The sequence below is a fragment of the Bufo gargarizans genome, chromosome 8 (genome assembly GCF_014858855.1).
Source record: "Bufo gargarizans isolate SCDJY-AF-19 chromosome 8, ASM1485885v1, whole genome shotgun sequence".
Classification (NCBI taxonomy): Eukaryota; Metazoa; Chordata; class Amphibia; order Anura; family Bufonidae; genus Bufo; species Bufo gargarizans.
In genome coordinates, this window is record NC_058087.1 from 194,229,780 (window position 1) to 194,254,751 (window position 24,972).

Below are 24,972 nucleotides of genomic sequence, written 5' to 3' on the forward strand. Positions count from 1 at the left end.
AAAATGCGCCATTTTCTGTGTGTCTGGGGATCAGACCCTTTTTCCGTAGGAAAACCTAAGGGACCAGATGGATCCAGTTTATTGAAGGGATAATATACGGCCCTGCTATTGGGGTTGGTGCGGCCCCTCCCGTTCCATACATCATATGGAGGTAGGATGACATCACTAAACTGAGGACAAGCTACATCTTCCCCCATAAAGGTCATCTTCTGGTGCCCTGGGGCCCGTCGGGTGAACCTCCTGCAGTGATGGGCGCTCTACGGCCGTTGGGGTCTGAGTTATGGATTGCCCTTCCCTCACCCCGTAGGGTCCCAGCGGTGGGAGAGGTGCACTGTCCGCGTCCACCTTGCTCTGATATTGAGGCTATAGAGAGGCGATTGTGCGGCTGTTTGTGTGCGCTTGTGCTGCGCCTGTATTGTACACACTCCTTCCTTCTCTTCCATCTGCCATGATTGGATTTTTTAGTTGTGGGTCAGGATTGCAGATGTGTCGTCTGTAAACACAGGGTCACCAGTGAGCGTGCAACGCCCCGGCCCAGGAACCAGTCTGCACTCAATACCCCGACCGGGTCTACACGTCTGCAATACAAGGAGCCGCATTATATACCGCCTGCAATACAAGGAGCAGCATTATATACCGCCTGCAATACAAGGAGCAGAACTATATACCGCCTGCGATACAAGGAGCAGAACTATATACAGCCAGCTACACAAGGAGCAGCATTATATACCGCCTGCGATATACAGCCAGCTATACAAGGAGCAGAATTATATACCGCCTGCAATACAAGGAGCAGCATTATATACCGCCTGCGATATACAGCCGGCTATACAAGGAGCAGAACTATATACAGCCAGCTACACAAGGAGCAGCATTATATACCGCCTGCGATATACAGCCGGCTATACAAGGAGCAGAACTATATACCGCCTGCTACACAAGGAGCAGAACTATATACCGCCTGCTACACAAGGAGCAGAATTATATACCGCCTGCGATATACAGCCTGCAATACAAGGAGCAGAACTATATACAGCCAGCTATACAAGGAGCAGAACTATATACCGCCTGTGACAGACGGCCAGAAGTCCTGCCATATACTGCACTTTTCCCATGTCCTCTGCCTGCTGAATTATGGGGCCAATCATGAGGCGGTGGATACTGAGCTCGGCTCTAGTGGAGACTCTGCTATTTTCAGGGTGTCTTCTTGGCTGGAATTCGCTGAGTCCCATCCTGACAGATGTGGGGGTGCTGTCTCAGGACTGTCACTCAGGTCGGTATCCGCTCGTCCCTCGTTCTCTCTCCCTTTACGTTTTGTCATATAAAATGTCTCTTATTGTGTCTCCCAGATCTGGAGCGGTCAGAAGAGCGGAGTAATGGAAGCTCTGCTGGAGCCGAGCATACTGGACGTGCAGGTGAGAGCATGAGGAGTAACAAAGCGTCGTTACCTGCAGAGGCCGATCATAAGGGGTTACATCCACCTACATCAGAGATCCCCATGGACTATTATATACCGCCTGTAATATACTGTATATCACACATCTTTATAGACTATTATATACCGCCTGTAATATACTGTATATCACACATCTTCATAGACTATTATATACCGCCTGTAATATACTGTATATCACACATCTTCATAGACTATTATATACCGCCTGTAATATACTGTATATCACACATCTTCATAGACTATTATATACCGCCTGTAATATACTGTATATCACACATCTTCATAGACTATTATATACCGCCTGTAATATACTGTATATCACACATCTTCATAGACTATTATATACTGCTTGTAATATACTGTATATCACACATCTTCATAGACTATTATATACCGCCTGTAATATACTGTATATCACACATCTTTATAGACTATTATATACCGCTTGTAATATACTGTATATCACACATCTTTATAGACTATTATATACCGCCTGTAATATACTGTATATCACACATCTTTATAGACTATTATATACCGCCTGTAATATACTGTATATCACACATCTTTATAGACTATTATATACCGCCTGTAATATACTGTATATCACACATCTTTATAGACTATTATATACCGCCTGTAATATACTGTATATCACACATCTTTATAGTCTATTATATACCGCCTGTAATATACTGTATATCACACATCTTCATAGACTATTATATAGCGCCTGTAATATACTGTATATCACACATCTTCATAGACTATTATATAGCGCCTGTAATATACTGTATATCACACATCTTTATAGACTATTATATACCGCCTGTAATATACTGTATATCACACATCTTCATAGACTATTATATACCGCCTGTAATATACTGTATATCACACATCTTTATAGACTATTATATACCGCCTGTAATATACTGTATATCCCACATCTTCATAGACTATTATATACCGCCTGTAATATACTGTATATCACACGTCCCCATAGACACTATATATAGCCTGCGGTATACAGCTAGTGACCCTGCGGGATGACGGTATATTGCACGCCCTGCAGGACTCTGTGTTACATCCGTTTTCTGACGTCTCCTCGTTCTGATTTCCCGCATCCAGAGACGGTGTCTTCCATGGCGGAGTTAATATTGGGGTCCAGGAGCAATAAACCCCAAGATCCCTGCACATCTCAAGAGCAAAGCCTCACCTTAGGGTTCACAGTGGGGACATTCTTCATCTGGGGGGCCTTTCTGCCCCTCCAGCTGCTTTTGGGATACGTCCACATCAGGTCACTGCGCCAGATTGGAGGGTGAGAAATATATAGACCGCACATCTGTGACCCTCAGTATAGCCGCAATATAGTCTACTGTCTGCCACTCATCACCACCCATCTCCCCACTCTGCACCCACAGAGCCCTGGTGTCCGTCTCCTGCCTGATGCTCGTGTACTGCCTTGTTAGGCCACAAAGTGAGTATCCATAGTGGCAGTATTATAGTAGTTATATTCTTGTACATAGGAGGCAGTATTATAGTAGTTATATTCCTGTACATAGGAGCAGTATTATGGTAGTTATATTCTTGTACATAGGAGGCAGTATTATAGTAGTTATATTCTTGTACATAGGAGCAGTATTATAGTAGTTATATTCTTGTACGTAGGAGGCAGTATTATAGCAGTTATATTCTTGCACATAGGAGCAGTATTATAGTAGTTATATTCCTGTACATAGGGGCAGTATTATAGTAGTTATATTCCTGTACATAGGAGCAGTATTATAGTAGTTATATTCTTGTACATAGGAGCAGTATTATGGTAGTTATATTCCTGTACATAGGGGCAGTATTATAGTAGTTATATTCCTGTACATAGGAGCAGTATTATAGTAGTTATATTCTTGTACATAGGAGCAGTATTATAGTAGTTATATTCTTGTACATAGGAGCAGTATTATAGTAGTCATGTCCTTGTACATAGGAGGCAGTATTATAGTAGTTATATTCTTGTACATAGGAGCAGTATTATAGTAGTTATATTCTTGTACATAGGAGGCAGTATTATAGTAGTTATATTCTTGTACATAGGAGGCAGTATTATAGTAGTTATATTCTTGTACATAGGAGGCAGTATTATAGTAGTTATATTCCTGTACATAGGAGGCAGTATTATAGTAGTTATATTCTTGTACATAGGAAGCAGTATTATAGTAGTTATATCCTTGTACATAGGAAGCAGTATTATAGTAGTTATATTCTTGTACATTGGAGCAGTATTGTAGTAGTTATATTCTTGTACATAGGAGGCAGTATTATAGTAGTTATATTCTTGTACATAGGAGCAGTATTATAGTAGTTATATTCCTGTACATAGGAGCAGTATTATAGTAGTTATATTCTTGTACATAGGAGGCAGTATTATAGTAGTTATATTCTCGTACATAGGGGCAGTATTATAGTAGTTATATTCTCGTACATGGGAGCAGTATTATAGTAGTTATATTCTTGTACATAGGAGGCAGTATTATAGTAGTTATATTCTTGTACATAGGAGGCAGTATTATAGTAGTTATATTCTTGTACATAGGAGCAGTATTATAGTAGTTATATTCTTGTACATAGGAGGCAGTATTATAGTAGTTATATTCTTGTACATAGGAGCAGTATTATAGTAGTTATATTCTTGTACATAGGAGGCAGCATTATAGTAGTTATATTCTTGTACATAGGAGGCAGTATTATAGTAGTTATATTCTTGTACATAGGAGTAGTATTATAGTAGTTATATTCTTGTACATAGAGGCAGTATTATAGTAGTTATATTCTTGTACATAGAGGCAGTATTATAGTAGTTATATTCTTGTACATAGGAGGCAGCATTATAGTAGTTATATTCTTGTACATAGGAGGCAGCATTATAGTAGTTATATTCTTGTACATAGGAGAAGAATTATAGTAGTTATATTCTTGTACATAGGAGGCAGTATTATAGTAGTTATATTCTTGTACATAGGAGCAGTATTATAGTAGTTATATTCTTGTACATAGGAGGCAGTATTATAGTAGTTATATTGTTGTACATAGGAGGCAGTATTATAGTAGTTATATTCTTGTACATAGGAGGCAGTATTATAGTAGTTATATTCTTGTACATAGGAGCAGTATTATAGCAGTTATATTCCTGTACATAGGAGCAGTATTATAGTAGTTATATTCTTGTACATAGGAGGCAGTATTATAGTAGTTATATTCTTGTACATAGGAGCAGTATTATAGTCGTTATATTCTTGTACATAGGAGCAGTATTATAGTAGTTATATTCCTGTACATAGGAGGCAGTATTATAGTAGTTATATTCTTGTACACAGGAGCAGTATTATAGTAGTTATATTCTTGTACACAGGAGCAGTATTATAGTAGTTATATTCTTGTACATAGGAGCAGTATTATAGTAGTTATATTCTTGTACATAGGAGCGGTATTATAGTAGTTATATTCTTGTACATAGGAGGCAGTATTATAGTAGTTATATTCTTGTACATAGGAGCGGTATTATAGTAGTTATATTCTTGTACATAGGAGGCAGTATTATAGTAGTTATATTCTTGTACATAGGAGGCAGTATTATAGTAGTTATATTCTTGTACATAGGTACAGTATTATAGCAGTTATATTCTTGTACATAGGGGGCAGTATTATAGCAGTTATATTCTTGTACACAGGAGCAGTATTATAGTAGTTATATTCTTGTACACAGGAGCAGTATTATAGTAGTTATATTCTTGTACATAGTAGCAGTATTATAGTAGTTATATTCTTGTACATAGGAGCAGTATTATAGTAGTTATATTCTTGTACATAGGAGGCAGTATTATAGTAGTTATATTCTTGTACATAGGAGGCAGTATTATAGTAGTTATATTCTTGTACATAGGAGCAGTATTATAGTAGTTATATTCTTGTACATAGGAGCAGTATTATAATAGTTATATTCTTGTATATAGGAGCAGTATTATAGCAGTTATATTCTTGTACATAGGAGGCAGTATTATAGTAGTTATATTCTTGCACATAGGAGCAGTATTATAGTAGTTATATTCTTGTACATAGAGCAGTATTATAGTAGTTATATTCTTGTACATAGGAGCAGTATTATAGTAGTTATATTCTTGTACATAGGAGCAGTATTATAGTAGTTATATTCTTGTACATAGAGCAGTATTATAGTAGTTATATTCTTGCACATAGGAGCAGTATTATAGTAGTTATATTCTTGTACATAGAGCAGTATTATAGTAGTTATATTCTTGTACATAGGAGCAGTATTATAGTAGTTATATTCTTGTACATAGAGCAGTATTATAGTAGTTATATTCTTGTACATAGGAGCAGTATTATAGTAGTTATATTCTTGTACATAGGAGCAGTATTATAGTAGTTATATTCTTGTACATAGGAGGCAGTATTATAGTAGTTATATTCTTGTACATAGAGCAGTATTATAGTAGTTATATTCTTGTACATAGAGCAGTATTATAGTAGTTATATTCTTGTACATAGAGCAGTATTATAGTAGTATCCTTTTACATGTGATGCTTCTATTGTCCCTCAGCCCTGTCCCTGTTCCTGCCGTTTGCGCTGATCGCGCAGGGCCTCGGCGGAAGCTGTGTCCTCTTCTCCTCTCTCATGGTAAGGATTAGGTGTTATTGCTGTGGGAGATTTACCTTAAATGACAGATATAAATCTTCTTATCAGTGACCGATTTATTGTGTTTTTATGTGAACTGTCCCTGACGTCTGATGTGTCGCCTACAAACACCCCAAATATTTACACAACAGATCACACCCAAGAACCCTGACCTCAGCTGCTGACAGCAGGAGACATAAGATATTATACCAGTGTATCTAATCCGGTCACATGTGATACAGAACAACTTGGAGGTAGTGGCCAAATAAATCTAAACTCATTGACAAAAAAAAAATCCTGCACCAAGATGTCGGGATGAAGCTTGTGTGTGTGAATGGATCTATGTACAGCCTCTATGATACGGCCTCCAGCCCGGATACAAGATGAGATACGGCCTCTAGCCCGGATACCGGATGAGATACGGCCTCTAGCCCGGATACAGGATGAGATACGGCCTCTAGCCCGGATACAGGATGAGATACGGCCTCTAGCCCGGATACAGGATGAGATACGGCCTCTAGCCCGGATACAGGATGAGATACGGCCTCTAGCCCGGATACAGGATGAGATACGGCCTCTAGCCCGGATACAGGATGAGATACGGCCTCTAGCCCGGATACAGGATGAGATACGGCCTCTAGCCCGGATACAGGATGAGATACGGCCTCTAGCCCGGATACAAGGTGAGATACGGCCTCTAGCCCGGATACAGGATGAGATACGGCCTCTAGCCCGGATACAGGATGAGATACGGCCTCTAGCCCGGATACAGGATGAGATACGGCCTCTAGCCCGGATACAGGATGAGATACGGCCTCTAGCCCGGATACAGGATGAGATACGGCCTCTAGCCCGGATACAGGATGAGATACGGCCTCTAGCCCGGATACAGGATGAGATACGGCCTCTAGCCCGGATACAGGATGAGATACGGCCTCTAGCCCGGATACAGGATGAGATACGGCCTCTAGCCCGGATACAGGATGAGATACGGCCTCCAGCCCGGATAGAAGATGAGATATGGCCTCTAGCCCGGATAGAAGATGAGATATGGCCTCTAGCCCGGATAGAAGATGAGATACGGCCTCTATCCCGGATACCAGATGAGATACGGCCTCTAGCCCGGATACCTGATGAGATACGGCCTCTATCCCGGATACCAGATGAGATACGGCCTCTAGCCCGGATACCAGATGAGATACGGCCTCTAGCCCGGATACCAGATGAGATACGGCCTCTAGCCCGGATACCAGATGAGATACGGCCTCTAGCCCGGATACCAGATGAGATACGGCCTCTAGCCCGGATACCAGATGAGATACGGCCTCTAGCCCGGATACCAGATGAGATACGGCCTCTAGCCCGGATACCAGATGAGATACGGCCTCTAGCCCGGATACAGGATGGAATATGGCCTCCAGTGCAGATACAAGATGAGATACGGCCTCTAGCCCGGATACAGGATGGGATACGGCCTCTAGCCCGGATACAGGATGGGATACGGCCTCTAGCCCGGATACAGGATGGGATACGGCCTCTAGCCCGGATACAGGATGGGATACGGCCTCTAGCCCGGATACAGGATGGGATACGGCCTCTAGCCCGGATACAGGATGGGATACGGCCTCTAGCCCGGATAGAAGATGAGATACGGCCTCTATCCCGGATATCAGATGAGATACGGCCTCTAGCCCGGATACAGGATGGGATACGGCCTCTAGCCCGGATAGAAGATGAGATACGGCCTCCAGCCCGGATACAAGATGAGATACGGCCTCTAGCCCGGATACAAGATGAGATACGGCCTCTAGCCCGGATACCAGATGAGATACGGCCTCTAGCCCGGATACCAGATGAGATACGGCCTCTAGCCCGGATACCAGATGAGATACGGCCTCGGCTGGCGCAGACTTCACTTTCTGGGGCACAGGTTGCCAGAGATGCGACTAATTTAAGACTCATCTGCCTGAATAGATTCGGACCATTCCACTCCGGTGCAGAGGGATCATGGCTGCCGTCTTGATAAACGTCCCTCATTGTCTTTTAGTGCATTGTAGAGACTTCTCTAGCAGTCAATCTCTTACCAAGAGGTACACTACCCTTAAGTAGCCCCTGGGAGCCTCTTTATAGGGCAGTGGGGGATGCACTGTTATGCCCTCTAACCAGACCTGCCGTCAGTCACACATGATTATTACCTGTGCCTCGTGTCTTCTTCAGCTCCCACACATCTTGGAGGACGTTGGGCCTCTCTTCTCTTCCCTGGTGATTGCAAGCTTCTCAGCCTCAGCGACAATCTTCACCATCATTAAGGTAAGACATAATGTGCTGCCCAGAGTCAGGCTACATGCACACGACCGTTGTGTTTTGCGGCCCGCAAAAAACACGGATGGCGTCTATGTGCGTTCCGCAACGGCACGGACAGCCTTTAATATAACTGCCTATTCTTCTCCGCAAAGCGCGGATAAGAATAGGACAGGTTATATTTTTTTTGCGGGGCCATCTTTTGTGGCCCCATTGAAGTGAATGGGTCCGCATCCGAGCCGCCAAAACTGCGGCCCGGATGTGGACAAAACAACAGCCGAGTGCATGAGGCCTAAAGAGGTCACTATTCCCCGACACGTCCATGGACAGTTCATATCTCATCACTTGTATAGAACTAAGAACCTGGTGGTCCAGGGGTTTATATAGACCTCAGTCCGTGGGGGTCCAGTGGTATATATAGCGCTCTGTTCCTGGTGGTCCAGGGGTTTATATAGACCTCAGTCCGTGGGGGTCCAGTGGTATATATAGCGCTCTGTTCCTGGTGGTCCAGTGGTATATATAGCTCTCTGTTCCTGGTGGTCCAGTGGTATATATAGCGCTCAGTCCCTGGTGGTCCAGTGGTATACATAGCGCTCAGTCCCTGGTGGTCCAGTGGTATATATAGCGCTCAGTCCCTGGTGGTCCAGTGGTATATATAGTTCTCAGTCCCTGGTGGTCCAGTGGTATACATAGCGCTCAGTCCCTGGTGGTCCAGTGGTATATATAGCGCTCAGTCCCTGGTGGTCCAGTGGTATATATAGCGCTCAGTCCCTGGTGGTCCAGTGGTATATATAGTTCTCAGTCCCTGGTGGTCCAGTGGTATACATAGCGCTCAGTCCCTGGTGGTCCAGTGGTATATATAGCGCTCTGTTCCTCGTGGTCCAGTGGTATATATATATATATATATATAGAGCTCAGTCCCTGGTGGTCCAGTGGTATACATAGCGCTCAGTCCCTGGTGGTCCAGTGGTATACATAGCGCTCAGTCCCTGATCCAGTGGTATATCTTTATGGTGATGTAAGATTTCAGCCTTACAGTTTCGCTCCCTCTCTTTGTTTAGGTCATTTATTTTTCGGGGATCCCCATTGTCCCCATAATCTTAGGATACGGGACCATGTCCTGTGCGATGGTCCTGAACAGTACTCTTTGCTGGTGCCTCAGCCCACCTGGAGAGAAAGAGGACACCATGTACAGGTGAGGGCTCCGGGTTCTGGTGGGTCGCACTATCCCGCCTGTAGTAGTTTTGTCCCAAGTAACTTACTGTATCTGAAGATGTTGAGAGTAGTAGTGATTGGTGCAGATGGTCACAACAAGCTTGCTGTGTCTCCTCAGTGTCAGTCTGCGGCTGAACTGCTACGAGGCCGTGAACAAGAAGAAGCCCCAGGAGGATGAGTGGTGCCAGAAGTCTCTGAATCGCAAGTTCCAGAACTCTCTAAAGGACAGAGAAAGAATCCTGAGCTTCAGGAGGACGCTGAGCTTCAAGAGGCCTGACGGTAACCACCACCATCATCTACTAGTCACCTTCAGGCCAGGACCAGGGTGAGGTCTCTTCTGACAGAAGAGCTTCATCTAAAAACCAAGGCACCAGCTGTATCATAGAGAGATCTGTCCCGGGGACAGCAACTATGGCCAACCAGGTTCTGACGCCAGAATGGGCCTTGGTGCAAGGAGCCAAAGAGGACCAGAAGAAGACAACACCATGAGGACTAGGCATTTAGGGGGTGGGGGTCCTGCTCCATCATGAACCACACGCTGACCTGCTTCTGTTCCACCCAGCTCCTGCCCCGTCACCTCTGCTGGAAAGTCTCGTCAGCCCCACGTTCCTGCTCCACCTGCTGTCCGACTCCACGCTGCTCACCTGGATCTACTTCTACATCTCCTCGGTGAACTCCCATCTTCAGAGTCAGGAGGAGGGTCGTTGGAGTCAGTCAGGTGAGCGCCCTCAACCATTTCCCGCCAGCGTCATCATTAGACCTGGTGCTCTTCCAATTAACAGTGTCTTCTCCACCTAGATGTCTACTCCTCGGTATTTGGGGCTCTGCAGATGCTCGGCCTGTTTGCTGCGCCGCTGATCTCCATCTTACTCCATAACCACCGACTCCGAAAAAGACCCAGAAAGACGGGCCAGACCGCGGCGAGGTCCTCCCATGGTTTCTGATAATACCGTCATCCACCGCGTTATAGGGCCGCTGCCTAAACCACATGATGTGATGTTTTGCAGGAATTCTTACAAACAAGCGTGCAGCATGAAGAGACTGTCCGCCGTCTACGCCCTCAGGAGTCTTCTCGTCATTGGCTTTGGAATAAGCTGTCTTATACCTTCTCTGCAACTCCAGGTAAGTGATCCTGATAATACGAAAGTTTAACTTGACTTTCAGGTTGGGTGCTGTACCACCTCAGGGCCAGCAGATGGCGCTGCCTCGCCCCCTGCAGGCTGTGACTGGTACTACACATATCACTACCTGAGGTGGAGGGAAGCTCTGGGAAAATGCCCTTCCCTGAACCTGACTTGTCGCTTTTCTCTTTGCCCCCCCTCAAGGTTGTCACCTTCATCCTCCATGTGGCCATTAGAGCGTCCATGTTCCTCGTCAGCTCCACTCTCTATCTCAGCGTGTGAGTATAACGCAGAACGCGTCAGACATGATAGAAGGAATCGGGAGTTACCATGTCCTCTCTGTCCCTCAGGTTCCCCGGACAGCACTTTGGAGCTCTGCTGGGAATTAACACGTTCATCTCTTCAATCCTGTCCCTTGTCCAATATCCGATCTTCCTGCTGCTCATGGGGCCCCTGCGTGGGGACCCCTTCTGGGTGAGGGCCTGCCTGTCTTGTTTCAAGCATTCAAGTGCCATAAAGTTAAAAATAAAAAAATAAATAAAAATGAATGCATAATTTTGCTGAAACCCAGTCGTCTCCAGAGCTGCATTCACAATTCTGCTGACTCCTCCTTGGAATGTATCACGTGGTCCAACAATTTCCGACCCTTCTCCTGAGCTCCCACAATGCACTGCAGAAAAGCAGCTCTGGAGGGGACTGGAGAACAAAATGCACATGTCCGGCTCCGAGCAATATCCTACTGCCTGGATTATACTCCAGAGCTATATTCACAATTCTGCTGACGTGATATTCACCTAATAGGAAAATGTACAGTACAGACCAAAAGTTTGGACACACCTTCTCATTCAAATAGTTTTCTTTATTTTCATGACTATGACAATTGTAGATTCACACTGAAGGCATCAAAACTATGAATTATCACATGTGGAATTATATACATAACAAAAAAGTGTGAAACAACTGAAAATATGTCATATTCTAGGTTCTTCACAGTAGCCACCTTTTGCTTTGATTACTGCTTTGCACACTCTTGGCATTCTCTTGAGGAGCTTCAAGAGGTAGTCACCTGACATGGTCTTCCAACAGTCTTGAAGGAGTTCCCAGAGATGCTTAGCACTTGTTGGCCCTTTTGCCTTCACTCTGCGGTCCAGCTCACCCCAAACCATCTCGATTGGGTTCAGGTCCGGTGACTGTGGAGGCCAGGTCATCTGGCGCAGCACCCCATCACTCTCCTTCATGGTCAGATAGCCCTTACACAGCCTGGAGGTGTGTTTGGGGTCATTGTCCTGTTGAAAAATAAATGATGGTCCAACTAAACGCAAACCGGATGGAATAGCATGCCGCTGCAAGATGCTGTGGTAGCCATGCTGGTTCAGTATGCCTTCAATTTTGAATAAATCCCCAACAGTGTCACCAGCAAATCACCCCCCCCCACACCATCACACCTCCTCCTCCATGCTTCACGGTGGGAACCAGGCATGTAAAGTCCATCCGTTCACCTTTTCTGCGTCGCACAAAGACACGGTGGTTGGAACCAAAGATCTCACATTTGGACTCATCAGACCAAAGCACAGATTTCCACTGGTCTAATGTCCATTCCTTGTGTTCTTTAGCCCAAACAAGTCTCTTCTGCTTGTTGCCTGTCCTTAGCAGTGGTTTCCTAGCAGATATTCTACCATGAAGGCCTGATTCACACAGTCTCCTCCTAACAGTGGTTCTAGAGATGTGTCTGCTGCTAGAACTCTGTGTGGCATTGACCTGGTCTCTAATCTGAGCTGCTGTTAACCTGTGATTTCTGAGGCTGGTGACTCGGATGGACTTATCCTCCGCAGCAGAGGTGACTCTTGGTCTTCCTTTCCTGGGGCGGTCCGCATGTGAGACAGTTTCTTTGTAGCGCTTGATGGTTTTTGTGACTGCACTTGGGGACACTTTCAAAGTTTTCCCAATTTTTCGGACTGACTGACCATTTCTTAAAGTAATGATGGCCACTCGTTTTTCTTTACTTAGCTGCTTTTTTCTTGCCATAATACAAATTCTAACAGTCTATTCAGTAGGACTATCAGCTGTGTATCCACCTGACTTCTCCACAACGCAACTGATGGTCCCAACCCCATCTATAAGGCAAGAAATCCCACTTATTAAACCTGACAGGGCACACCTGTGAAGTGAAGACCATCTCAGGTGACTACCTCTTGGAGCTAATCAAGAGAATGCCAAGAGTGTGCAAAGCAGTAATCAAAGCAAAAGATGGCTACTTTGAAGAACCTAGAATATGACAGATTTTCAGTTGTTTCACACTTTTTTGTGATGTATATAATTCCACATGTGATAATTCATAGTTTTGATGCCTTCAGTGTGAATCTACAATTGTCATAGTCATGAAAATAAAGAAAACTCTTTGAATGAGAAGTTGTGTCCAAACTTTTGGTCTGTACTGTATTTTACTTAAAGGGGTTGTCTCATCTCACACATTGATGGTAGATCTTAGCGATATGCCATCCATGTCTGATAGGTGGGGGGTCTCGTCTCTGGGACCTGCTCCTATCTACAGAACGGGGCCCCTGAAGTGAAGAAGAGCACGCCGCGCACATGTGGCCAGCCTCCAGTCACCGCTCGGCTATTTTCAGAGCTCCCATAGCAGTGAATGGAGGGTGACAGCGCTTGCGCCGTCGCTCTACAGATAGGTGGGGGTCCCGTCTCTGGGACCCGCTCCTATCAGACATGGATGGTATATCTTAGCGTTCTGCCATCCATGTCTGAGAGCAGACAACCCCTTTAACGTCTTGTACAGCGCCTGGTGACGAGATGGCATGTCTGGAAAGCAGACACTGAACAAGCAGGGGATGCTGGGAGATTTCAGCTCTGAAGCAGATTCATTCTATGTCCATTCTCCCCTCTTCCTGCAGATTCACGGCACGTTCCTGGCTCTGTCTCTTGCTGCGGTCGCTCTGCCGATCCACCGGATGGTCACATATAATCAGAGGCACCGCCGTCCAGTCTCTCGCCCCATACACCTCCGCAAGGTAACCCCTCCAACCACAACCGAGGCCTGACCCAAATCCACCACCAATCACAGACGCCATCTGGAATTTTTATTTTTTTTATTTCCATAAATGCGGTGACATGATACCTTTAAAAAAAAAAAAAAAAGTTACTAAAGCCCCGCCCACTGCCCCTGTGAGCATCCCTTCTGGTCCCGCGTCTCGTCACTTCTGGACCCTACGAACAGTAAGTGGCACCTGAAGCTCCACCCACCGGCCTCTCTACCATTGGACAGCACTGGAATAGACTGATCCACGCACGCACACCCCCATTCCCTAACATGGAACAGTCCGTAAGAAAAAAAAAGAAAAAATTATACAAAATGACACTTGAGGATAAAAGGGCATCCCGTTAACCCCTGCCCTGCTGGACTAGAGCGCATTAACCACTCCACTGCTGGCCAATAGTGGATGTAGCTGCACCGGGCGCCATATAATAAATCTCTGTCCTGTTCTTACGATGATCTCTGAAAACCGTTCAATGCACGTAAGTGGCGCTGGAGGCTGGGAATTCTCTGCCCTCAATGTCCGTTTCCAGCAAGGGGTTAACCGTGCTGTCATACCACGCTACTAATATAAAGCTGGAGGGCAGTGTAGACCAGCGGCAGCGAAGAGGTTAACACAGCCTGGTAATGCCACGGACAGCCAGCAGGGGGCAGGCAGGAAAAAAATAAAAATAAGAAAAATATTAAAAATGAGAAAAGGCCAAAGAGTTGAGACGTCAAAGGAGCGGGCGGGGAGGAATCCGCCGGGGAGGGGTCAGCAGCTCCTCCTCGCCATTCATCGCCACTCTCAGCCGCGCGCCCCTCCCCAGCGCAGATCAGCCAATGAGAGGAAGATGATCCAGACTCCGCACACGAGGGATCTAGAAGAGAGCAGAGGCGCAGTTACCAGTTCTGCCTGTAGATGGAGACATTGTTCTTACCAGCTCTTTGGTGTTTAGGGATGCCACCCTGTGGTCACCGCCGGTACTGCACTGCGCAGCAGATTTAACCTTTTCTTACCTGTTTAGTCCATGAAGACCCCAGGCTTTATTCATCTTTGGCAGTCATCCCTCTGACTGTTCCTTTCTGCCTCATCTGGTGAGAAGGAGGACGATGCGTCAGTCCCAGAAATCGCACATGTTCTACCCCCCCCCCAATAAACACAGTTAAACCTCGCGCCTCACCTCGTCAAGTTCTCTCTGTGTCTCGTCTTCCATGCGGCGGATGTCGTCCATGCTCAGGTCCACCCACCGGTCTAGTGAGCAGAAGAGCTGACGGTGAAAGTTTGTGAAGAGGCGTTTTTCTTGCTGGGACATAAAGGGAAAAAAAAAGCTTTATACTCCTGTCACATCCAAAGCTGCAGCCATGCTGTCCTCAACTTGTGGCTTCTGCTGGCTCATGGTGGGAGGTGTAGGGAATGCTATAGCGGTGGGCGCGTGATAACGTCATCCTTATGGAGGGGCTCTTACCTTGTGGATAAATTTCTCCATTCTGCCCTGAAGACCCCACCACCGGAACTTGACCGTCACCAGCTTGTAGGCACACATGTGAGGGCACGAGGGGTTGTTCTGCACTTCTTTCTACAAACAAACATGAAGTCGGTCAGCTTTCTACAAACCCTCAGCGGCAAGTGTCAGTCTTTAACCGCGGTTCTGGCATTCTATTCATGAATCAGGAGGCACAGGATGAGCACTGCTGTAGGAAGATGAATTCATGGGGTAAGGGCTAGGAGAAGGGTCCCCATGATCGGGACAGGATGGGGAGTGGTCACAGCAGATTGTAGGACATGCACTGCCCCTTTAAGGATCATACCATCCAGTCCTTATTTAAGGGGCCTCTCCCCGTCTTCTCCGACCTGAAGGCTGCAGGATCTTCTTCAGGTTTGTAGTCCTGTGGAGAATCAAGCAGAGCCGGGTAAACGCGCAGTCCCATGTCAGGCGGACACACTGGCGCTCGCCATGGTACTCACGTCTTCGGAAATCTCGGAGCGGTCTGCAATGTCGATGGGCACGACCTCCACCTCCTTCCAGGTCTCTGCATCCAGTCCATGGACCTGCGGGATGGAAGTGCGTGAATTACGGACATGGGGCACCAGCGCGTTTTACACCGGCACACAGCGCGGCGCGGTAAGACTCACATTTTCCAGATTTCCGAAGTCCGGTTTATGCCAGGTCTCGATCTTGATGAAGAAGTCGTCTTTCATGTATTCGTTCTGGAAGGAAATCCATGAGACGTTACAAGATACCGGTGATTCTCCATAGACTTCAATAGAACAGCGCCACCTGCTGGCCCGGCCATGTCAGCGCGCAAGAGGGAAACTGCTGCTTAAAGGGGAAGTGGCCAGGAAACGACATCACTGCGCACTGGACGGTCTGAACGCAAGCGCTGCAGATGCCAACGGCCGAAAATCACCACATCTGAGAAGCGGCACCTGATAGGAGGCGCCACTCACTGCCAGCCATCAATGTGTAGTGAAGACTTCCTCATCATGATCTCCGCTTCCTGAACTGAATTTTCTGGTTTCCATACAAAAGTTGCCGATTCTGACCTGCAAATTCTCACAGCTGAGGGTTTGTTACAGTTGTATCCAGTCGAGGCAATCTTCTGTGAGCTTCTCAGCCTGCACTGATACATTGTAACAAACTAATCAGGACAGGCGAGAGCCGTGCGCTACCTGGCTCACAGAGGATTGCCTAGACTGGAACACTGCAACAACCCCTCAGCTGTGAGACGTAGCAGGTCTGGATGGCGGTTTCAGATTCTCCATCAACTATCCCATTCACTGACAGCAAGCAGCAAGTTTTTTAAAAACTAAAAAATGATTATCGATCCAAATGCCAATAATTTGGAATTAAAATTCCAGACAATGCAAACGGTGATTTCTGTCAGTCACATGGGGGGGGCACAGAGGTCACGGCTTTACCGACCCATGAGGTCTCCAGGACAGGCTGCAGTGACTACTTCCTCATCACTGTACTACAATCCCCAACATAGGGAGGGCTCCGCACTGTCTGACGCCAGAACATCTCAGAAACAAATACAATGCAATGTTTCCACAGGGCAGGACGACTAAGAGAGGGGGCGCGCGCGCGCACACAGGGCAGGACGACTAAGAGAGGGGGCGCGCGCGCGCGCACACAGGGCAGGACGACTAAGAGAGGGGGCGCGCGCGCACACACCCACAGGGCAGGACGACTAAGAGAGGGGGCGCGCGCGCACACAGGGCAGGACGACTAAGAGAGGGGGCGCGCGCACACAGGGCAGGACGACTAAGAGAGGGCGCGCGCACACAGGGCAGGACGACTAAGAGAGGGCGCGCGCACACAGGGCAGGACGACTAAGAGAGGGCGCGCGCACACAGGGCAGGACGACTAAGAGAGGGCGCGCGCACACAGGGCAGGACGACTAAGAGAGGGCGCGCGCACACAGGGCAGGACGACTAAGAGAGGGCGCGCGCACACAGGGCAGGACGACTAAGAGAGGGCGCGCGCACACAGGGCAGGACGACTAAGAGAGGGCGCGCGCACACAGGGCAGGACGACTAAGAGAGGGCGCGCGCACACAGGGCAGGACGACTAAGAGAGGGCGCGCGCACACAGGGCAGGACGACTAAGAGAGGGCGCGCGCACACAGGGCAGGACGACTAAGAGAGGGCGCGCGCACACAGGGCAGGACGACTAAGAGAGGGCGCGCGCACACAGGGCAGGACGACTAAGAGAGGGCGCGCACACAGAGGGCAGGAGGACTAAGAGAGGGCGCGCGCACACACAGGGCAGGACTAAGAGAGGGCGCGCGCACACACAGGGCAGGAGGACTAAGAGAGGGCGCGCGCACACACAGGGCAGGAGGACTAAGAGAGGGCGCGCGCACACACAGGGCAGAACTAAGAGGGCGCGCGCACACACAGGGCAGAACTAAGAGAGGGCGCGCACACACAGGGCAGAACTAAGAGAGGGCGCGCACACAGGGCAGGACTAAGAGAGGGCGCGCACACAGGGCAGGACTAAGAGAGGGCGCGCACACAGGGCAGGACTAAGAGAGGGCGCGCACACAGGGCAGGACTAAGAGAGGGCGCGCACACAGGGCAGGACTAAGAGAGGGCGCGCACACAGGGCAGGACTAAGAGAGGGCGCGCACACAGGGCAGGACTAAGAGAGGGCGCGCACACAGGGCAGGACTAAGAGAGGGCGCGCACACAGGGCAGGACTAAGAGAGGGCGCGCACACAGGGCAGGACTAAGAGAGGGCGCGCACACAGGGCAGGACTAAGAGAGGGCGCGCACACAGGGCAGGACTAAGAGAGGGCGCGCACACAGGGCAGGACTAAGAGAGGGCGCGCACACAGGGCAGGACTAAGAGAGGGCGCGCACACAGGGCAGGACTAAGAGAGGGCGCGCACACAGGGCAGGACTAAGAGAGGGCGCGCACACAGGGCAGGACTAAGAGAGGGCGCGCACACAGGGCAGGACTAAGAGAGGGCGCGCACACAGGGCAGGACTAAGAGGGCGCGCACACAGGGCAGGACTAAGAGGGCGCGCACACAGGGCAGGACTAAGAGAGGGCGCGCACACAGGGCAGGACTAAGAGAGGGCGCGCACACAGGGCAGGACTAAGAGGGCGCGCACACAGGGCAGGACTAAGAGGGCGCGCACACAGGGCAGGACTAAGAGAGGGCGCGCACACAGGGCAGGACTAAGAGAGGGCGCGCACACAGGGCAGGACTAAGAGAGGGCGCGCACACAGGGCAGGACTAAGAGAGGGCGCGCACACAGGGCAGGACTAAGAGAGGGCGCGCACACAGGGCAGGACTAAGAGAGGGCGCGCACACAGGGCAGGACTAAGAGAGGGCGCGCACACAGGGCAGGACTAAGAGAGGGCGCGCACACAGGGCAGGACTAAGAGAGGGCGCGCACACAGGGCAGGACTAAGAGAGGGCGCGCACACAGGGCAGGACTAAGAGAGGGCGCGCACACAGGGCAGGACTAAGAGAGGGCGCGCACACAGGGCAGGACTAAGAGAGGGCGCGCACACAGGGCAGGACTAAGAGAGGGCGCGCACACAGGGCAGGACTAAGAGAGGGCGCGCACACAGGGCAGGACTAAGAGAGGGCGCGCACACAGGGCAGGACTAAGAGAGGGCGCGCACACAGGGCAGGACTAAGAGAGGGCGCGCACACAGGGCAGGACTAAGAGGGCGCGCACACAGGGCAGGACTAAGAGGGCGCGCACACAGGGCAGGACTAAGAGGGCGCGCACACAGGGCAGGACTAAGAGGGCGCGCACACAGGGCAGGACTAAGAGAGGGCACGCACACAGGGCAGGACTAAGAGAGGGCACGCACACAGGGCAGGACTAAGAGAGGGCACGCACACAGGGCAGGACTAAGAGAGGGCACGCACACAGGGCAGGACTAAGAGGGCGCGCACACAGGGCAGGACTAAGAGAGGGCGCGCACACAGGGCAGGACTAAGAGAGGGCGCGCACACAGGGCAGGACTAAGAGAGGGCGCGCACACAGGGCAGGACTAAGAGAGGGCGCGCACACAGGGCAGGACTAAGAGAGGGCGCGCACACAGGGCAGGACTAAGAGAGGGCGCGCACACAGGGCAGGACTAAGAGAGGGCGCGCACACAGGGCAGGACTAAGAGAGGGCGCGCACACAGGGCAGGACTAAGAGAGGGCGCGCACACAGGGCAGGACTAAGAGAGGGCGCGCACACAGGGCAGGACTAAGAGAGGGCGCGCACACAGGGCAGGACTAAGAGAGGGCGCGCACACAGGGCAGGACTAAGAGAGGGCGCGCACACAGGGCAGGACTAAGAGAGGGCGCGCACACAGGGCAGGACTAAGAGGGCGCGCACACAGGGCAGGACTAAGAGGGCGCGCACACAGGGCAGGACTAAGAGAGGGCGCGCACACAGGGCAGGACTAAGAGAGGGCGCGCACACAGGGCAGGACTAAGAGAGGGCGCGCACACAGGGCAGGACTAAGAGAGGGCGCGCACACAGGGCAGGACTAAGAGAGGGCGCGCACACAGGGCAGGACTAAGAGAGGGCGCGCACACAGGGCAGGACTAAGAGAGGGCGCGCACACAGGGCAGGACTAAGAGAGGGCGCGCACACAGGGCAGGACTAAGAGAGGGCGCGCACACAGGGCAGGACTAAGAGAGGGCGCGCACACAGGGCAGGACTAAGAGAGGGCGCGCACACAGGGCAGGACTAAGAGAGGGCGCGCACACAGGGCAGGACTAAGAGAGGGCGCGCACACAGGGCAGGACTAAGAGAGGGCGCGCACACAGGGCAGGACTAAGAGAGGGCGCGCACACAGGGCAGGACTAAGAGAGGGCGCGCACACAGGGCAGGACTAAGAGAGGGCGCGCACACAGGGCAGGACTAAGAGAGGGCGCGCACACAGGGCAGGACTAAGAGAGGGCGCGCACACAGGGCAGGACTAAGAGAGGGCGCGCACACAGGGCAGGACTAAGAGAGGGCGCGCACACAGGGCAGGACTAAGAGAGGGCGCGCACACAGGGCAGGACTAAGAGAGGGCGCGCACACAGGGCAGGACTAAGAGAGGGCGCGCACACAGGGCAGGACTAAGAGAGGGCGCGCACACAGGGCAGGACTAAGAGAGGCGCGCACACAGGGCAGGACTAAGAGAGGGCGCGCACACAGGGCAGGACTAAGAGGGCGCGCACACAGGGCAGGACTAAGAGGGCGCGCACACAGGGCAGGACTAAGAGGGCGCGCACACAGGGCAGGACTAAGAGGGCGCGCACACAGGGCAGGACTAAGAGAGGGCACGCACACAGGGCAGGACTAAGAGAGGGCACGCACACAGGGCAGGACTAAGAGAGGGCACGCACACAGGGCAGGACTAAGAAGGGCACGCACACAGGGCAGGACTAAGAGGGCGCGCACACAGGGCAGGACTAAGAGAGGGCGCGCACACAGGGCAGGACTAAGAGAGGGCGCGCACACAGGGCAGGACTAAGAGAGGGCGCGCACACAGGGCAGGACTAAGAGAGGGCGCGCACACAGGGCAGGACTAAGAGAGGGCGCGCACACAGGGCAGGACTAAGAGAGGGCGCGCACACAGGCAGGACTAAGAGAGGGCGCGCACACAGGGCAGGACTAAGAGAGGGCGCGCACACAGGGCAGGACTAAGAGAGGGCGCGCACACAGGGCAGGACTAAGAGAGGGCGCGCACACAGGGCAGGACTAAGAGAGGGCGCGCACACAGGGCAGGACTAAGAGAGGGCGCGCACACAGGGCAGGACTAAGAGAGGGCGCGCACACAGGGCAGGACTAAGAGAGGGCGCGCACACAGGGCAGGACTAAGAGAGGGCGCGCACACAGGGCAGGACTAAGAGAGGGCGCGCACACAGGGCAGGACTAAGAGAGGGCGCGCACACAGGGCAGGACTAAGAGAGGGCGCGCACACAGGGCAGGACTAAGAGAGGGCGCGCACACAGGGCAGGACTAAGAGAGGGCGCGCACACAGGGCAGGACTAAGAGAGGGCGCGCACACAGGGCAGGACTAAGAGAGGGCGCGCACACAGGGCAGGACTAAGAGAGGGCGCGCACACAGGGCAGGACTAAGAGAGGGCGCGCACACAGGGCAGGACTAAGAGAGGGCGCGCACACAGGGCAGGACTAAGAGAGGGCGCGCACACAGGGCAGGACTAAGAGAGGGCGCACACACAGGGCAGGACTAAGAGAGGGGGCGCACACACAGGGCAGGACTAAGAGAGGGGGCGCACAGAGAGGGGGGGGGGACAGACTGATACCGTGTATATACTCACAGTGACAACTGATGTCCGGGGAGCAGCGTGAGAGGAGAGAAGAGACAGCGCGTTATTACATCATCACATTATAACACTATTATCAGCCTCCTCCGGAGCGCGGTGCGGACACTCACTGGTGCGGCAGTACGGATACGCGTTCCAGGCTTTCTCGTGAAACACCAGCGATCCCTCGGGGGCCAACAGCTTCACGAAACTGGGGACCTTACTGCAAGACAAGAGCAACACAAGCGTCACCCGGAGCATGATACTTAAAGGGCCGGTGTCCTGCCGTCTACAGATAAAGCGGGGCCCCTGGGCTTCCACCAGGCTGAGCATCTGTACACAAGGGCCCGGACAAGAGGGGAACGGAGCCCGACTCACAGCCATTGGCCGAAACCCTGCACAGGCCTCATACCTCTCACAGCTGAGGGTCTGTTACACTTGTATCCAGGCTGACACACTGCAACAAACAGGGCAGGAGGGAGACTTGGGCCGCCTGACTGTAACAAACCCTCAGCTGTGAGCAGCGTTCGGCCAGGACGGGTTTTCAGCCTCAGGTCTCATTCACTTCAGGAAGCATGAAGTCTGTAAGAAGACGGCAGTGGATGATGGGGGTGGTGGTCCCTCACCTCTGGAGGTGGTAGATCTTGTGGGTGTACTGCCCCTTCTCTCCGTCCCGCTCGTACGGCTCGTTCTTCAGGACCTCGATGCCTTCTCCGCCGCCCGTGTTGTCCTTACTGGCCTCCGCCACCGAGAAGAGCTGCCCGACCTGGTACTGGAGGGAGAGGCCGCACAGGTTACCGGGACGCAGGGGGCGGGGCTATGTCAGCACCTGGGAAAGCTGGGTGACAGCAATACGGCCCGGGTCCTGGACAGCAGTCACCCAGCTTTTCCACGAGCAGATAGGACAGTGGAAGCGGACAACGCGGTACTCACCTCCTCCACCGAGATGGGCAGGCAGACGCGGCTGCAAGAGAGACGACAGGCGGTCAGAGCAATCCGGGGGTCATGTGACCTGCCAGTGTCACATGACACGCTGCGCGGCCCCACCCCCGCATAAGATAATGGACGAATCCGAGGGAACCCCGCCGCCCTCACAGACACGGAACCCAGGACCTGCGGTCACCGTGAAGGACTACAAGCACCAGCATGCCCAGACACCTGTGGCTCTATAACAGCTAGAAGACCCAGAAAGAGAAAGTAAAGACCCACAGGGGCCCCTGGGGCCCCACCCTGGCAGCTCATGGCACAGCCCCCCTCACACCAGCCCCCAGACCTCTCCTGACAGCAGCCCCACCCGCACACTGCTGCCCCCTTCACAGACACCCCCAACCCCGCTGCAGGGGACCCCAACCGTCCAATAAAGGGGCCCCCGCCTCATAAGGCCGGTCCCGCGGGCGCCGGTAACTCACAATTCCTTAATCAGGACCATCCTCTCGTCCCTCCGCTTCACCAGCCCCTGCAACACAGGCCGGAAACCGGAAGCCAGGCCGCCCAGGCTGGAGGGAGGGACACATGCTTCTGCTCTGAGGGAGCCGGCGGACGCGTGACGTCATTCCCCAGCGACGCACAATTTGAAAGCGGTGTATGCGGCCGCTGCGGCGCGGGTTGCTAGGTGGCTAATCGGTTGCTAAGGGAGGAGTGTGCTAGCGAGCGGCAGCTGAGAGGGTTGGGCCAATGGGAGGAGACGGGGCGTGTGCAAAACGGGAAAGGTCGTGCAGTGACGTCACTCCTGTAACATATGACGTATCAGGAGAGGAGAACAGCGCTGTCAGGAAGGAGAGGGGATTCCGGGCTGTCATATCAGGAGAGCAGTGACGTCACTTCTGTAATATTTGACACATCAGGAGAGCAGTGACATCACTCCTGTAATATATGACACATCAGGAGAGCAGTGACGTCACTCCTGTAATATATGACACATCAGGAGAGCAGTGACATCACTCCTGTAATATATGACACATCAGGAGAGCAGTGACGTCACTCCTGTAATATATGACATCAGGAGAGCAGTGAAATCACTCCTGTAATATATGACACATCAGGAGAGCAATGACATCACTCCTGTAATATATGACACATCAGGAGAGCAGTGACGTCACTCCTGTAATATATGACACATCAGGAGAGCAGTGACATCACTCCTGTAATATATGACATCAGGAGAGCAGTGACGTCACTCCTGTAATATATGACACATCAGGAGAGCAGTGACAACACTCCTGTAATATATGACACATCAGGAGAGCAGTGACATCACTCCTGTAATATATGACACATCAGGAGAGCAGTGACATCACTCCTGTAATATATGACACATCAGGAGAGCAGTGACATCACTCCTGTAATATATGACATCAGGAGAGCAGTGACATCACTCCTGTAATATATGACATCAGGAGAGCAGTGACGTCACTCCTGTAATATATGACACATCAGGAGAGCAATGTCATCACTCCTGTAATATATGACACATCAGGAGGGCAGTGACATCACTCCTGTAATATATGACATCAGGAGAGCAGTGACATCACTCTGTAATATATGACACATCAGGAGAGCAGTGACGTCACTCCTGTAATATATGACACATCAGGAGAGCAGTGACGTCACTCCTGTAATATATGACACATCAGGAGAGCAGTGACATCACTCCTGTAATATATGACACATCAGGAGAGCAGTGACATCACTCCTGTAATATATGACACATCAGGAGAGCAGTGACGTCACTCCTGTAATATATGACATCAGGAGAGCAGTGACGTCACTCCTGTAATATATGACACATCAGGAGAGCAATGTCATCACTCCTGTAATATATGACACATCAGGAGGGCAGTGACATCACTCCTGTAATATATGACATCAGGAGAGCAGTGACATCACTCTGTAATATATGACACATCAGGAGAGCAGTGACATCACTCCTGTAATATATGACATCAGGAGAGCAGTGACATCACTCTGTAATATATGACACATCAGGAGAGCAGTGACATCACTCTGTAACATATGACACATCAGGAGAGCAGTGACATCACTCCTGTAATATATGACACATCAGGAGAGCAGTGACATCGCTCCTGTAATATATGACACATCAGGAGAGCAGTGACATCGCTCCTGTAATATATGACACATCAGGAGAGCAGTGACATCACTCCTGTAATATATGACACATCAGGAGAGCAGTGACATCACTCCTGTAATATATGACACATCAGGAGAGCAGTGACATCACTCCTGTAATATATGACACATCAGGAGGGCAGTGACATCACTCCTGTAATATATGACACATCAGGAGAGCAGTGACATCACTCCTGTAATATATGACATCAGGAGAGCAGTGACATCACTCTGTAATATATGACACA

At 50.5% G+C, this 24,972-nt stretch overlaps 2 protein-coding genes across 2 annotated transcripts; one reads left to right on the forward strand and one right to left on the reverse strand.

Annotated features, from left to right (window-relative positions):
• Nucleotides 1–556: 556 nt before the first annotated feature.
• On the forward strand, nucleotides 557–14,045 carry LOC122944845 (large neutral amino acids transporter small subunit 4-like). Its single transcript, XM_044303526.1, has 14 exons — nucleotides 557–1,273; nucleotides 1,350–1,415; nucleotides 2,588–2,777; nucleotides 2,881–2,936; nucleotides 6,075–6,151; nucleotides 8,366–8,458; nucleotides 9,511–9,644; nucleotides 9,783–9,943; nucleotides 10,227–10,382; nucleotides 10,463–10,589; nucleotides 10,672–10,786; nucleotides 10,990–11,063; nucleotides 11,136–11,259; nucleotides 13,692–14,045. The coding sequence occupies exons 1-14, from the start codon at nucleotides 1,135–1,137 to the stop codon at nucleotides 13,836–13,838; spliced, it is 1,659 nt and encodes a 552-aa protein (XP_044159461.1). The 5' UTR covers nucleotides 557–1,134; the 3' UTR covers nucleotides 13,839–14,045.
• LOC122944846 (phosphatidylinositol transfer protein beta isoform-like) lies at nucleotides 13,870–23,133 on the reverse strand. Its single transcript, XM_044303527.1, has 12 exons — nucleotides 23,005–23,133; nucleotides 22,529–22,559; nucleotides 22,222–22,367; nucleotides 21,727–21,818; nucleotides 21,611–21,618; nucleotides 15,948–16,022; nucleotides 15,780–15,863; nucleotides 15,623–15,700; nucleotides 15,280–15,390; nucleotides 14,995–15,117; nucleotides 14,831–14,905; nucleotides 13,870–14,691 (listed from the first exon to the last, which is right to left on the reverse strand). Exons 1-11 carry the CDS (start codon nucleotides 23,022–23,024, stop codon nucleotides 14,858–14,860), a joined length of 816 nt encoding a protein of 271 aa, XP_044159462.1. The 5' UTR covers nucleotides 23,025–23,133; the 3' UTR covers nucleotides 13,870–14,691; nucleotides 14,831–14,857.
• Nucleotides 23,134–24,972: the final 1,839 nt, after the last annotated feature.

Coding starts and splice junctions, on each gene's coding strand:
- LOC122944845 (XM_044303526.1), top strand. CDS start 1,135: ATGGGGCCAATCATGAGGCGGTGGATACTGAGCTCGGCTCTAGTGGAG. Junction 6,152..8,365: donor TCCTCTTCTCCTCTCTCATG/GTAAGGATTAGG, acceptor TGTCTTCTTCAG/CTCCCACACATCTTGGAGGA. Junction 11,260..13,691: donor TGCGTGGGGACCCCTTCTGG/GTGAGGGCCTGC, acceptor CTCTTCCTGCAG/ATTCACGGCACGTTCCTGGC.
- LOC122944846 (XM_044303527.1), bottom strand. CDS start 23,024: ATGGTCCTGATTAAGGAATT. Junction 21,819..22,221: donor AAGATCTACCACCTCCAGAG/GTGAGGGACCAC, acceptor CTTGTCTTGCAG/TAAGGTCCCCAGTTTCGTGA. Junction 15,391..15,622: donor CCTTAAATAAGGACTGGATG/GTATGATCCTTA, acceptor GTTTGTTTGTAG/AAAGAAGTGCAGAACAACCC.